The following is a 12,270-nucleotide window of genomic DNA, read 5'->3' as shown; positions in this document are numbered from 1 at the left end:
CCCAAGTAAATCTTGGATCTAAGATTCTAGAAGATGCCACTTGGTTCCTATCCCCCAAACTTTGGGATTAAACCAGGGAAAGAAGCAAACATTTTTTGAAGCATAGTGAGTTTTTATACATGACGATAGGATTTAGGATCATCTCCAGGGTCATCTGCCAACTTTGTCCTCCTTCAAATGATTAGCAATGGCAAACATTTGTAGTACATAATACCTCAAGCTATTATGGAACAGACGTCTGGACCAACTCCTTTCTATTCTAGAGAACAGATATCCCCTCTTAATCATTGTTTGCTACTGTTTAACTAGTTTTTTTTTTTGTTTGTTTGTTTAACTAGTTTTTGATGACCTTATTTGATTTCTCTGGGATTATTTGTTTTCTTATTGTTTTTTGGGAGGTTCTTAGTCAAAGCTTCTTAAAAAGTCAAATAAATGTATGTCTGCTGAATTTCCTTTTTTGTATTTTTATTTTTTTTAAATATGTATTTATACATAGTTTTTTTTTAACTGGATAATATTGGGGAGCAGTGTGTTTTTCCAGGACCCATCAGCTCCATGTCAAGTCACTGTTCTCAATCCAGTTGTGGGGGGGCGCAGCTCAGGTCCAAGTCAAGTCCTTGTCTTCAATCTAGTAGCTGTGGAGGGCGCAGCTCACTGGCCCATGCAGGAATCGAACCTGCGACCTTGGTGCCATGAGCACTGCGCTCCAACCACTGAGCCAAGCAGCTGCCCTGTTTCGTATTTTTTCAATCTTTCAGAGAATCCTTCTGATAGGTTACAGTGACTGATCTGATAAACTTGGCATCCTACCCGTTACCCAACCAGGTTACAGTCACCCAACTCTTCATGTTAACAGGGATGAGCTGCAGGAAACTCATTGATCTATATTTGCCTTTATTCTAATGTTTAAAGCCAGAGGCCACAGACGACTTTTTGCCTCAGAAATAGTTGCAATTATGAGAGGTAGTATTCTATTTCCTTCGTGTTTTGGCCCTGTTTTGCCTTTCTTACAGAACCGCAGCTGGTTCAACATCAGTGAGTCATAAAAGGCTGGTGGACTTTGAAATCGCTCTGCAATTTTTGACTTTCAGATACTTCTATCTCATTGCATTTTAAAGGCATAAGGACCTTTGTGTGTGCTGGGGCAGGGAGGGGGTGGGGAAGCCACAAAGTGCTCCCAATACCTTCTGCATAAAAATTTCAGGTGGTTTTTCAGTCTTGCTTTCCTCATTGAGCAGTTTTTGATAGCTATCTTCCCACTGCGTTTGTAAAACCTTCCCGTGGCCTAGCGGGACTTTGAACATCACCCATCACAGGAAAGCAAAGGAAGGGCTGTTGTATACAGTTGGCAACAGCAAATTGGAGCCTGAACTTCACCTGCCTTTCATTTGGCAATCCATGGAGCGCCTTCTTTTCCTCCTCCATTCACGGGAAGAGATTTCAGCCTGGAAAACCACCTACTTTTGCTTAGAGGTCTACGTCATGACCTCCGCTTGGGGAAGCCAGAGTGGCCTGCCTGAAACTGTCCAATCTCCCAACACAACCCCCAGCATCATCGTGTTCTAAGCCAACTGTCTGTGGTGTCCAGCAAAAACAGGGGCGGCTCCAGAGTTTTCCTGTTAAGAGTTTTACGGCTGCGAACCTGGTTACAACAGGGAGGTAGGAAGGCAGGAAGCACTCTTTTGACTTTTTGATTTGCTAGTATATTGGAAATATAGCTATAGATCTATACGATGGAATTTTTGAAAAGTGTATGTGAGGGGGGTAGGGTGGGGAAGACTTCTGGAAATCTCTGTCCTTGGCATGCCTACTCCTGAGCCAAAAATCTGCAATGGTTAAACGCGCTCACTAACATGTAGAGATGTTAAAATCGCGTGGCCTGTGATCCAAAAATGAAGACTCGCAGGATTTGGAGTCTGGAGGCTGCGTGCGGCATTCAGAGACAGGCCCCGGGCTGAGGCGCGGGCTGGTTTCGGATTCCAGGGTTCACGCCCTGCGCCCAGCCGCGGGCTCACCACCACAGCGACCCCCGACCAGCCTCCCCTTACACTGGCCCTCTCCGCCCCTCCTCCCTCCGGCGACGAGCGGTGCGCAGACCCCTGGCCCCGCCCCCCAGCGCGGTGGGCGGGCCCAGGTTGCGCGGGGCGGGGCGGGCGCCGCGGGCGCGGGCTCTGGGGAGACGGCGGGCGGCAGTAGAGGGAGCTGCTCGCGCCGCCGCTCCGGCCCCCTCGCTCGCGGCCCCAGGCGTCGCTGCCGCAGCTCGCGCCGCCGCGATGGCGGAGGACAGCGAGTCTGCGGCCAGCCAGCAGAGCCTGGAGCTGGACGACCAGGACACGTGCGGGATAGACGGGGACAATGAGGAGGAGACCGAGCACGCCAAAGGGTAGGCGCGCGAGCGCCTCGACTCCGCTCGGACGCGGGTCCGGGGGCGCGGGCGGGGCCCGGCGGCCGCTCCGAGGGGTCTCCGCATGGGTGCGTCGGGCTGCGCGCCTGTGGTGAGGTCGGGGCGCGCGGCTGGCAGGCGGAGCGGCGCGGTGGAGGCGAGGCCCGGGGTGGGCGGGGAGGCGCTGGGCCCCCGTGCGGGGACCGGCGACGCCGCTGTCACCTGCCGCGCGGCCAGCCGACCCTCGCCCATCCTCGTCGCATGCCTGGCCCGCGGGTGACTCAGTGGGATCTAGGGGAGGTGCAGCCCCTTTCTCTTTGTGGCGGCCGGGTTTATGGAAGTCGTCGTCCTCGCTCCGCTCCTTGTCATCTTCTCCTGAAGTCCCTCCAGACCCTCCCACCCCTCCCCCAGCCGCCGCCACTACCAGAAAAAATGAGGAGCTTGTGGCGGGGTCTGTGAGGCGGGAGGAGTGAGAGTGTGTTTTTTTCTCCTGCTCCTGCTGGCGGGGAACTGCGGAAAGTTGTGCTTCCCGGGCCGGGGCCCTCGCCCCCAGCCCCGCGCCCAGCCGGACCGGGGGTGCCCAGGGGGTCCCCGCCCGGCTGTTCCTGGGGATGATCATGGTTGCCCTGGCTGAGCGCGTCTGCAGAGCGTGTCTGCAGAGCTCTCAAGAACAGGTCCGACCCCCTGATTTAAGGTCGGTCCTGGGGGCAGCACCCGCAGCCCTAACGAGACCCCGCTTGCTGGGCAGGCGTTTGATCTCCAAAGGCCGAAAGCACCGTGCGTTTTCACACCTGATCAGGTTTCTCGTGCCTTTCTGCCCCGCAGACTTGATTTGCTTTCCATGGGAGAAAAGGTTGCTTCCGGTTAAGGGTAGTATATAAGTTCTCTTTTTAGGGGCGGAGGTCATTTTGAATAAAGACTAGCGTCCTTAAAGGTGATGTGTGCACTCCCCTTTTCCCTGTTGGATTCAAGGTATGCGCTGGCACAGAGCGTTTCGTGCTGCCCCTTGAAGTGGGATTTTGCGAACCGTGGTGACTGATGAAGAAGTGGGTCAGCTTAAAAACAGGATAGGAAGGCCTTAGTCACACAGATGGCTTATTTAGTCAGTTCATGGAGAGAATTCTTTAAATGATTGATGATTAAAAAGTGTCAAGCATTTGCATTTGTAACGCCTGCTTGAAGAATTATTTAAGAAAAGAACTTTTACTGAGCTTTAACGTGTTATAAAATATTAAAAGAGATCAAGAAAAAGAAAAGCTGACTAAATGTTATCTCCCATTTGTGAGTCGCTGTGTTTTTTTTCCCCCCCGTGAATACTTCAGTGGCAGCTGCCAAGTACCCAATGTTATAATTCAAGTCTAGAATGCTTTTTTAAAAGAGAGGAAAGGAAATTCTACAGAAATCTGAGAGTGAGTTCTGTTTATGCAGTGATAGAAATTTGCCTATGACATATGTTTTTGAAACAATAGCACTAGTACCAGAAATAAGCCCAGATGCAAATGTGACAGATTACCCCAAAACTTTACCACCTGTCCATGATCTTTCTGGAGCAATCCTGGACTTTTCCCTTCTTTCCTGTAAATTCTGTTCATTGCCCTTCGTTCTTTTGAAGGTTTGCTTACACAGTCAAGAATGTCCACAGTACAAAGAATTATTCATCTCTGCGCCCATTGATCCGGGCCTGTCCCCAGGAGCCTTGCTGTACTGTGTGAAGTTCTCAAATTAGCACCCACAGTCATCTCCCTGCCCTCTTCGGTTCTTAGTTTTCTACATCAGCACGCTAAATATATGTTAGCATGGTTACTCAAAATTTAGGGATGCCCAGTGGACTGAATTGTTTTAACCAAGAGCAGATGACACAACGGCTTCTAGTGGGAGAGGTTGGTATCATAGATTTATTGTAGTCTATTAAGGTGTAAGGAGATGAGTAAAAATCCAAGTTGCTGTGCTTGTTGGATTGCTGTTTTTTTTGGATTTGAATTTAGATAATATGTGCCAAATTTGGGAGACTATTTGTGGGTGTGTTTTTTTTTTGTTTTGTTTTGTTTTTTTCCCTTGGCTCATGTACTGATAATATGGCTCAGTAGAAACCTAGATTTTTTTCTTAAGTAGCTCACATTTGCAAATATAAAAATCTGAAAGATTCCTCTTTTCTACACTTGGCATCTTCATTCTCCACCAATTCAAATTACGTGACAAAGCGCCTTTGGAGGAATGATTACGTAAAGGCTTTATCTTTTAAAGATGAATTATCATTTTGAGGTTACTGGGTATGGGTTGGTGCACAAAGCAGTAATTTACTAGATAGTACCCTTGTGGCCTGAAACAATTAATTTACCCCCACAATTGAATAGAATGTATTTAATAGTGGTTTCAGACATATTAAGTTAAAACTAGAGACTTGGATAAAAAGGAAATACCAAATTAGGTTGTTTTGCCCCCAAATATAAATATTACAGTGTATGCTTTTCTTTCATTTTCATAGACTTTTCTTTATGAACTAAAACAAGTATTTCATTTTGTAGGTAGTGCCAGAAGTCCATGAATGAAATATAATTTATGTTCAATTAAAAGCAATAGCTTTTATGTTTAATTAAAAGCAATGTCTTATGCATTATAAAATACTTGCATCGCAACTTTCTTTATATTTTATTTTTCATGGAAAGTGTACTTTTTGTTTCGCTTTTTGATCCACCCAAGTATGAAAGTGGCATACTACTATAAAAATTCCATGCAATTCCAGAAAACATTTTAATTAGTTAGACTAGTCAAAAAAAGTGTACTTTTATTATCTTCAAACAATGTGCAGCAATTAGAACTAAACTGACAGGATTACCTAGAAAGATCCTTTAAGTAAGTTGCTTTAACAAATGATTTACAATTAGGGAAGTAAGTAGGTCTTTGTAAAGAGCGTGAAGGCACTTGAAAACTTTCAAGCACATTAAAAGTTGTAAGGTAATCTTGTTTATACTGCTATTTTCTTAGCAAAGACTTTCTATGTAGATAAAAATTAACTTCCAGCTGTCTTCTTGTCCTTGAGGCCTTGATGGGCATCTTCTGGATTTGTAGATTACACTGGGCCAAGGTCATTATCTCTTACTCAGCCTGCCATCCCGCAGTACGGAAGCATAGTCATCTCCCTGTTTTGGAAACACTGTCACAGTTGGCCCCAAATAAAAATTAGCATTTAAGGTAGCAACAAAACCAAATCTCTCCCTTTGCTTTACCAACATTGGCTTTCAGAATGCATATTTCTCGGACAAATTGATGTTTTTTTATCTCCTTTCCACAAAGAGAGTTTTTTCCTTAATATTCACTATGGTGGAATAGGAGGCAGCTGCCAAGGATTTTTATATAGTGAATAAAATAAGCATATATGAATATGCCTTTGTTGGCAGATACATGACTAAATTATTCCCTGGGGTAGATATGAAATAGTTTTAGTATTTGAGGGTTATTCCCAGACCTTTTAGGTACATATTTTTAGAAAAATTAAAGATCTGGTATTTAGTAAAGATTAAAACTTTGGAATTCTTTTAACGAAAAACATAACCTCTCTTTTCCCACCCCCAATTTAGGGGGGAAAAAATTGAAGTTATTTTCTGTGCAGTATGTTGTTACTTCTGACTATCTGTGTATTGCTGAGATTGGCTGTGGGAACTCTCTCCTTAGTCAACTGTGTAGAATCAATGGGAAGACACAAAAAATGACTACAACTCAATAGATTTTTCTTGTGATGGAAAATTTAAAGGATAATTCAGAGCTACTCTTTCTGAAACTTGATCTGTTATCACCTGTATAAATCAAAATGGAAAGGTGTGTTAAGAGCCTTTGCCCAAGGAACCCCCTCAACTTAAGAAATACAGACTGAAATGATCAAATGTCTGCTCAGACTTGTATCTGAAATGGTGATATCACCCTTTGGCCCAGAGCAAACCTTCTCCAGAGCTTGGTTGAACCCTAGAAAATTTCTAGGTATAGGCCATATACTGTGCCATCTTGAAGTTATTTATTAACACAAGTGTACACAGTAAATATATGAGTTAAAGTCAGTCAGTCGGTGAACTCAGAGATTGGAGCCAAATTCTGCACCAAGTTCAAGAAAGACGTTGGTTGATTGGCTTGTTGTTATTCCATCTGAAGATATGTTAATGACTTTTACTCATTATAAAAGTAAAATATGCTTATTAAAAATTAGAACAGTGAAGTGTATAGAGAGTGAAAGCACCCTGGTCGTCTTATTTCCTAGACCTACCACTATTGACAGTTTAATCAACTCACATTTTAATATATGTATAAAGTGTATATTTAACGTAAATAGTATACTTTACATGGACCTTCTATTTTTCACTGTCTATTAGTGTTGTCTGCTAGAATATTCTACAATGATGGAAATGTTCAATACAGTGACTAAGGAACTGAATTTTACATTTTAATTTAAATTTAAATAGCTCAGTGTGGGTAGTGGCTATCGTATTGGACAGCTTAGATCACATCTGTGCTTTGAATTTATAAGCTTTTGTGGCACTCACAATATTTCTTTGTTCTTTTTTTGTCTTTTATCGAGTATGTCAACTTTCCATTCTTCCCTCTTTTTTCCCCCTTTCTCTTAATTGATTTAGAAGCTCTATAGCCTGTTTTTCTTCTTATGGTAATTATCTTTAAATTTGGAACAAACATGATTTATCTGCATTTCTCTATCAAATATGTCAAAATTAACCATTACCCAAAATATTTTGCTACTGAAGAAGACAATGTGTAGGATGTTTTGACTTCCTTTTCCTTTACATTTCCTAGGTTTTGTTGAAATACTCTAGACTTTTAATTCCATGTGGCTTCTTTTATTTTCGCTCTTGTATCTGTTAAAGCTTTTTTCTTAACAATTAATGTAATTGTATATTCACATTCATAGTATCAAAAACATCTTAGACTTTCCTGACAGCTTTGCTGTTTTTATTGCTGACCACTTATTCTGTGTAAATCATACCTTCTGCTTTTTTCTTTGAGTATTTTCTCATTGCGTTTTTTTGTTAAATACGTGGATGACATATTTTCTGAATTCCTGTGTGTCTGAAGATGGCTTTCTTTTGCCCTCACACATAAACCACAGTCTGCTGTGCCTGTAATTCTGTGATAACAATCATTTTCCTTCAATCTCCATAAACATTGGTTTATTATCTTCTAGCATTTAGTGGCACAGATGTTGTTTCTCTGCCGATCCGCTTCTCTGTCTTATATAGGAAACCTTATTCTTTTTCTTTGTTTTGACTTGTTTTTAGTCTGGAAGCGTCCAGGATTTTCTCCCTTTCTCAAATGTTTCCACATCCTTTTACCTTCTACGATCACTCTTTTCTTAAATATCTAAACACAGTGGCTCGAGCTCATACATATTTGTGGGGATTTGTTGGGGACTGAGGTTTCCGTGTTCCTCTGACTTATCCATTTTTCTGCCGGCTTGCCCATCACCAGCTCCCAATTCATTGGTCTCCTTAGCATTTCTCCCTAAGCATTGGACCCTGGGTGGAATACAGTTAGCTCTTTTTCATCCCTGCCCCCCAAGATCCACTAATGTAAGACTTGTGCACACCATTTACTGGTGGGTTTGTGAATAATGAGGGACGGTTACCATCCGACATTATTTTTCACCAAAGGGATTTATTACTGCCCATTCCCCTCTGTAGGGCACTTCCTACAATGTTCTGGGAGTCCTCTCTTCCCATGAGAGTGAGGGGTCTCTTATTGTCTCAAATTCAAGGTCCAGGTCTGCTGTGCTTTCTTTCATGGAGCCTTCTGTGGGCATCACAAGCAAAGCCCCCATAAGCCCTTCCTGAATGTGTCCTTCAGGTAGCGGCCTTCCCACCCGTCACACACACACCCCGTCCACGTCTCCCACTCATCTTCTCAGGCAGACCCTATTTTTACTACAAAAGCAGCTGTGGCTCATAGAGATAAAGTGACTTGTCTAGGATCACATGGCTGGTAAGTGGGGAACAGCATTCTTTGCATCCATTTAATGTACATGTGTTATCTACAAACTGGCTCAAAAAAAAAGTTTCGTTTTATACATACGGTAGGTTTTCTCAAAATGATGTATGATAGAACTGTATTAGAAATAGAATTGGGGACCAGCAGTTCAGGAATTCAGGGTCTACCTATCTCTAGCCTTCCTCCCTTTCTCCCTGCATCAGTCAACTACTAACTGCCTGAAGACTCTTTCTTGGTTCAGGTTCTGCAGAAAGGATCTCGTTCGTTTCTGGCCAGCAAGGCTGGGTCCAGTCAGCGGGGCAGAGGGTGAGAAGGTGGAAGGATTGTCATGTGGTGCAAGGTCACTGAGCGCTCCACCTGTAGTGAGGTGTGTGGTCAAAGCTGGTTTTCAGAGGCAACAGTAAATAAGGCTGGCACCGCGGCACACGTCCACAGCACGTGTGCATGTCTGCCAGTCTGCTCGCAGGCACACAGTGCCCACAGACAGCACTCAGGCTGGGAGCAGCCTTGCAATGTCACGTATGTTGCACACACATTGATAGCTTAATAAAGATTTGTTGACTGCATTCCAGGGGTCTTAGTCCCCCTTGACAGATTCATTTCCAATTTCAAAAATACCTCCCTGTGTGCATTAGGAATATGTGAAAGATTGTCTTTTTCTAATTCTAATCGAAACAACTTGGAATGTAGAGTTTTTAGTTGTGTGTGTTCTGTGCTGTATAGGATCCAGCATGGTAAAATAATAGCTAAGTTTTTGAACTCCTGGTATGCACTTCCTGCTTTGCATATACATTTTTTCTTCTTGAATCACTGTAACAACAGATGAGGAGACTGAGGCTTATCCAAGCTTAAATAACTTGCCCAGGCCGCATCTCAGATTCAGACTTTGAGCTGGGCCTCTCACTGAATGTAAACTCTGGCCGTTGCAGTAAACTGCATGGTCTCATGGACCATAAATTAATAAAATACAGTAATTTGTTTGATAATGTTTCAAGCTCATCTCCCCACAAGTCATAGATCAGCAACTTGAGTGCCTCTGGAGACAAAATTCACAAGTGTAATGGGTATACTAAATGTCAGTGAATTTAAAGATAAATGAATACATTTCCTCGTTTAAAAACATACTGCAGCTTGATTACAGAGAACCCTTTTGAGTTTCTCTTCAAGTCTCTTAAAGGGCTACTTTTAATTATAGCATCACTGTAATTTGCAGTGAGGTCTCTTATGCTTCTTTCACAGCTGTCTCATCTTCTTTCTGGACCGAGTGCTCTAGCTGCCCCCATGTGGTCTCATACACATCAGATCCTTTCCCTGGTGCCTCGTGCCTCCCACACTGAGACTATTCAGGCCTCCACAGTCAGTTTCCTGTAAGAAGCCAGACATGCTGGCGGTGTGTATTGAGCATCTCTGCATGACAGCGCTGCTGGAGGAACTGCCTGCAACACGCAGGTACCCAGCTCCGTCCAGCATTTGAGATGGGTAGTGCTTTTGTGTATTCTTTGAGTCCCTGTACGTTAGTGGCCTGTCATGCTCTCCAGCCACAGGAGAAAATCCAGTGCACAAATCACTTGGTGGAGGTCCCACACTGACTTGGGATTTAAACTTTATAGTTTCTGTTTTGTTAGCATGTTGTGCTTCTGTTACTGGCTTAACACACACACACACACACACACACACGCACACATGCACACACACCACCCCTCCCCAGGGAAGTATGAGCCCGTTACTCCCATGGCTGTGCTCACGCAGTGTACAAGTTCGTGTAGTGCTTTCCCAGAGAAAGATGGCGACTCAATATGATAATTTCCCATAGTTTCATTTGCTTTTTTTTTTTTTTGGGGGGGGGAAGAATACTTGTTCTCCACGACCGTTTGGGTATTTATTAATATTTTAAAGAAACTGAAGAGAGAACCAGTGGAAACAGTTTTGTGTTTCCAAATGAAGTTTTAAAAAAATCCTTTTTGCAAAAGCACATCATTTTTAATATAGAAAGTTAGACATGTATCATCAAGCAAAAAGAACGCCGTGGGATATTCATATATACATTTTCCTATTGATAATAGATTTACAAAAATGCAAATATGCCTACAGTTCCTATTGCCCCGGAAGTTCCTGCTTTTCAACTGGTGTGCCTTGAACATCTTTCCAGGACATCGCAGAGCCCTTGCCTGGTCCTGTGAAATGGCGAGCTCGTCCATATGATGGTTCTAGGGAGAAAGTCAGCATTTCTTTAGGCCACTGTTGTTGGGCCCCTTCTTCCAAAGCAGCGTCTTTTTTTCTGGCACGTGGAGTGTCTTCCTCCTCTATCCCACTGGCCCGAGTGTGCATGTGATGGGAAGTCACCTCGGACCAGGTGAGCAGCAGACATCCCAGGGATGGGTGGCGGAGAGCCACTCAGAGGGAGCCTGGCCCCGTCTTCAGCAGAACCCTCCCTGGGGAGAGAAGCTGCAACTTTCCCATGAAAGAGAATTGAAATTGAGCTCCTGTTTCGGATGCTGCTGTTATTTTGGGACTCGCCACGCACAGCCTGACCCGTATGGTAACTAATATTACATCTGTATTTTAGCTTTGGCTTTGTAGACACCTTAAGTTTTAAATTATTTAGTATTTTGAAAAGGTAGTATGAGCATACGGTACAAAATTCAAAAGGATATCCAATGCAAAGTAAGTCTCATTCTCCTGGTACTGTTTCCTTCCCATGAGCAGCTACTCTTGGCAATTCTTGGCCTGTCCTTCCGGTGGTGTTCTCTACATATCCAGGGTCACGTGTGTGTGTGTACATGCGTGAGTGTGTGTGTATGCATGCTGTCCTTGCACATGCATTCAATGCCAAATGGTAGCATGCCATACATACCATTGCTCTACCTCGATTTTTAACTTAATGTATCTTGGAAATCATTATCTATATTGAACCACATAGACCAACCTCATTTTCTTTTTTCTTTTTTAATTTTTTATTGGAGAATATTGGGGAGCAGTGTGTTTCTCCAGGGCCTATCGGCTCCAAGTTGTCCTTCAATCTAGTTGTGGAGGGCGCAGCTCAGCTCCAAGTCCAGTTGCCCTTTTCAATCTTTAGTTGCAGGGGGCGCAGCCCACCATCCCATGCAGGAATTGAACCGACAACCTTGTTGAGAGCTCACTCTCTAACCAACTGAGCCATCCGGCCGCCCCTCCAGAAGTTCAGCGGCAACTCGTTGTCTTCAATCTAGTTGTGGAGAGTGCAGCTCACTGGCCCATGTGGGAATCGAACTGGCAACCCTGTTGTTCAAAGCTCACGCTCTAACCACCTGAGCCATCCGGCTGCCCCCAACCTCATTTTCTTAAAGGCTGTGTGTTATATCGTTGAATGGATGTATCATTATTTTATTTGTCCTCTGTTAATAGATCATGAGGTTGTTACCAATCTTTTGTGCTCATTAACTGTGCTGAAATTAATATCCTTGAATGTATATCACTTCTCTAGAATATTTCTTAATATTTTAAAATCTTTGTCAGCTAGCAAGTTTTAGGGAAGCAGTGTGGTGTGTTGAAATGAGTATTAAGCCAGGAATCAGGAAACTTCTGTCACTAATCCTGTTTGATTTCAGAATAGTCACATAACCTCTTTGGACATGCATCTCTTCTTGGGGGAATTGAAGAGTTTGATTCTGATAGTCTTATGATTTAACAAATACATGCAAATACTTTGACACAGGCCCAGTCCTTACCCTCAGGGACAGCAGTGGGGGGCTCTGGGGGGAACGGTCAGGACACAGCCCCGTGAGTGGACCCTACACCTCGTGCTCAGGCACCCATCACTCTCCAGTGCTCTTCTTGTGTTAATTTTCTGCTGTCAGCCCAAGGGTACAGGGAAAAGATAAACGTGGGCAAAAGAGACCCCAGCCCTGCATTCTCTCCTGGCT

General features: G+C 43.9%; 1 protein-coding gene across 5 annotated transcripts in view; it reads left to right on the top strand.

The window, feature by feature from the left end:
• The first annotated feature begins 2,151 nt into the window (after positions 1-2,151).
• NMT2 (N-myristoyltransferase 2) overlaps positions 2,152-12,270 on the top strand; it is a 53,599-nt gene continuing 43,480 nt past the window's right edge. For 3 of the 5 annotated variants that reach the window (XM_074324794.1, XM_074324791.1, XM_074324792.1), the window contains exon 1: positions 2,153-2,383. In XM_074324794.1, coding sequence (XP_074180895.1) covers positions 2,274-2,383 — 110 coding nt within the window. In that variant the 5' untranslated portion in view covers positions 2,153-2,273. Of the gene's footprint in view, positions 2,384-12,270 lie in introns of all 5 variants that reach the window. The other 2 variants (XM_074324790.1, XM_074324795.1) reach the window with 2 other exon arrangements.

Source organism: Rhinolophus sinicus, linkage group LG02 (genome assembly GCF_036562045.2).
Source record: "Rhinolophus sinicus isolate RSC01 linkage group LG02, ASM3656204v1, whole genome shotgun sequence".
NCBI lineage: Eukaryota > Metazoa > Chordata > Mammalia > Chiroptera > Rhinolophidae > Rhinolophus > Rhinolophus sinicus.
Note: the sequence above shows the minus strand (reverse complement) of the source record. Positions and strands in the feature narration are given on the sequence as shown.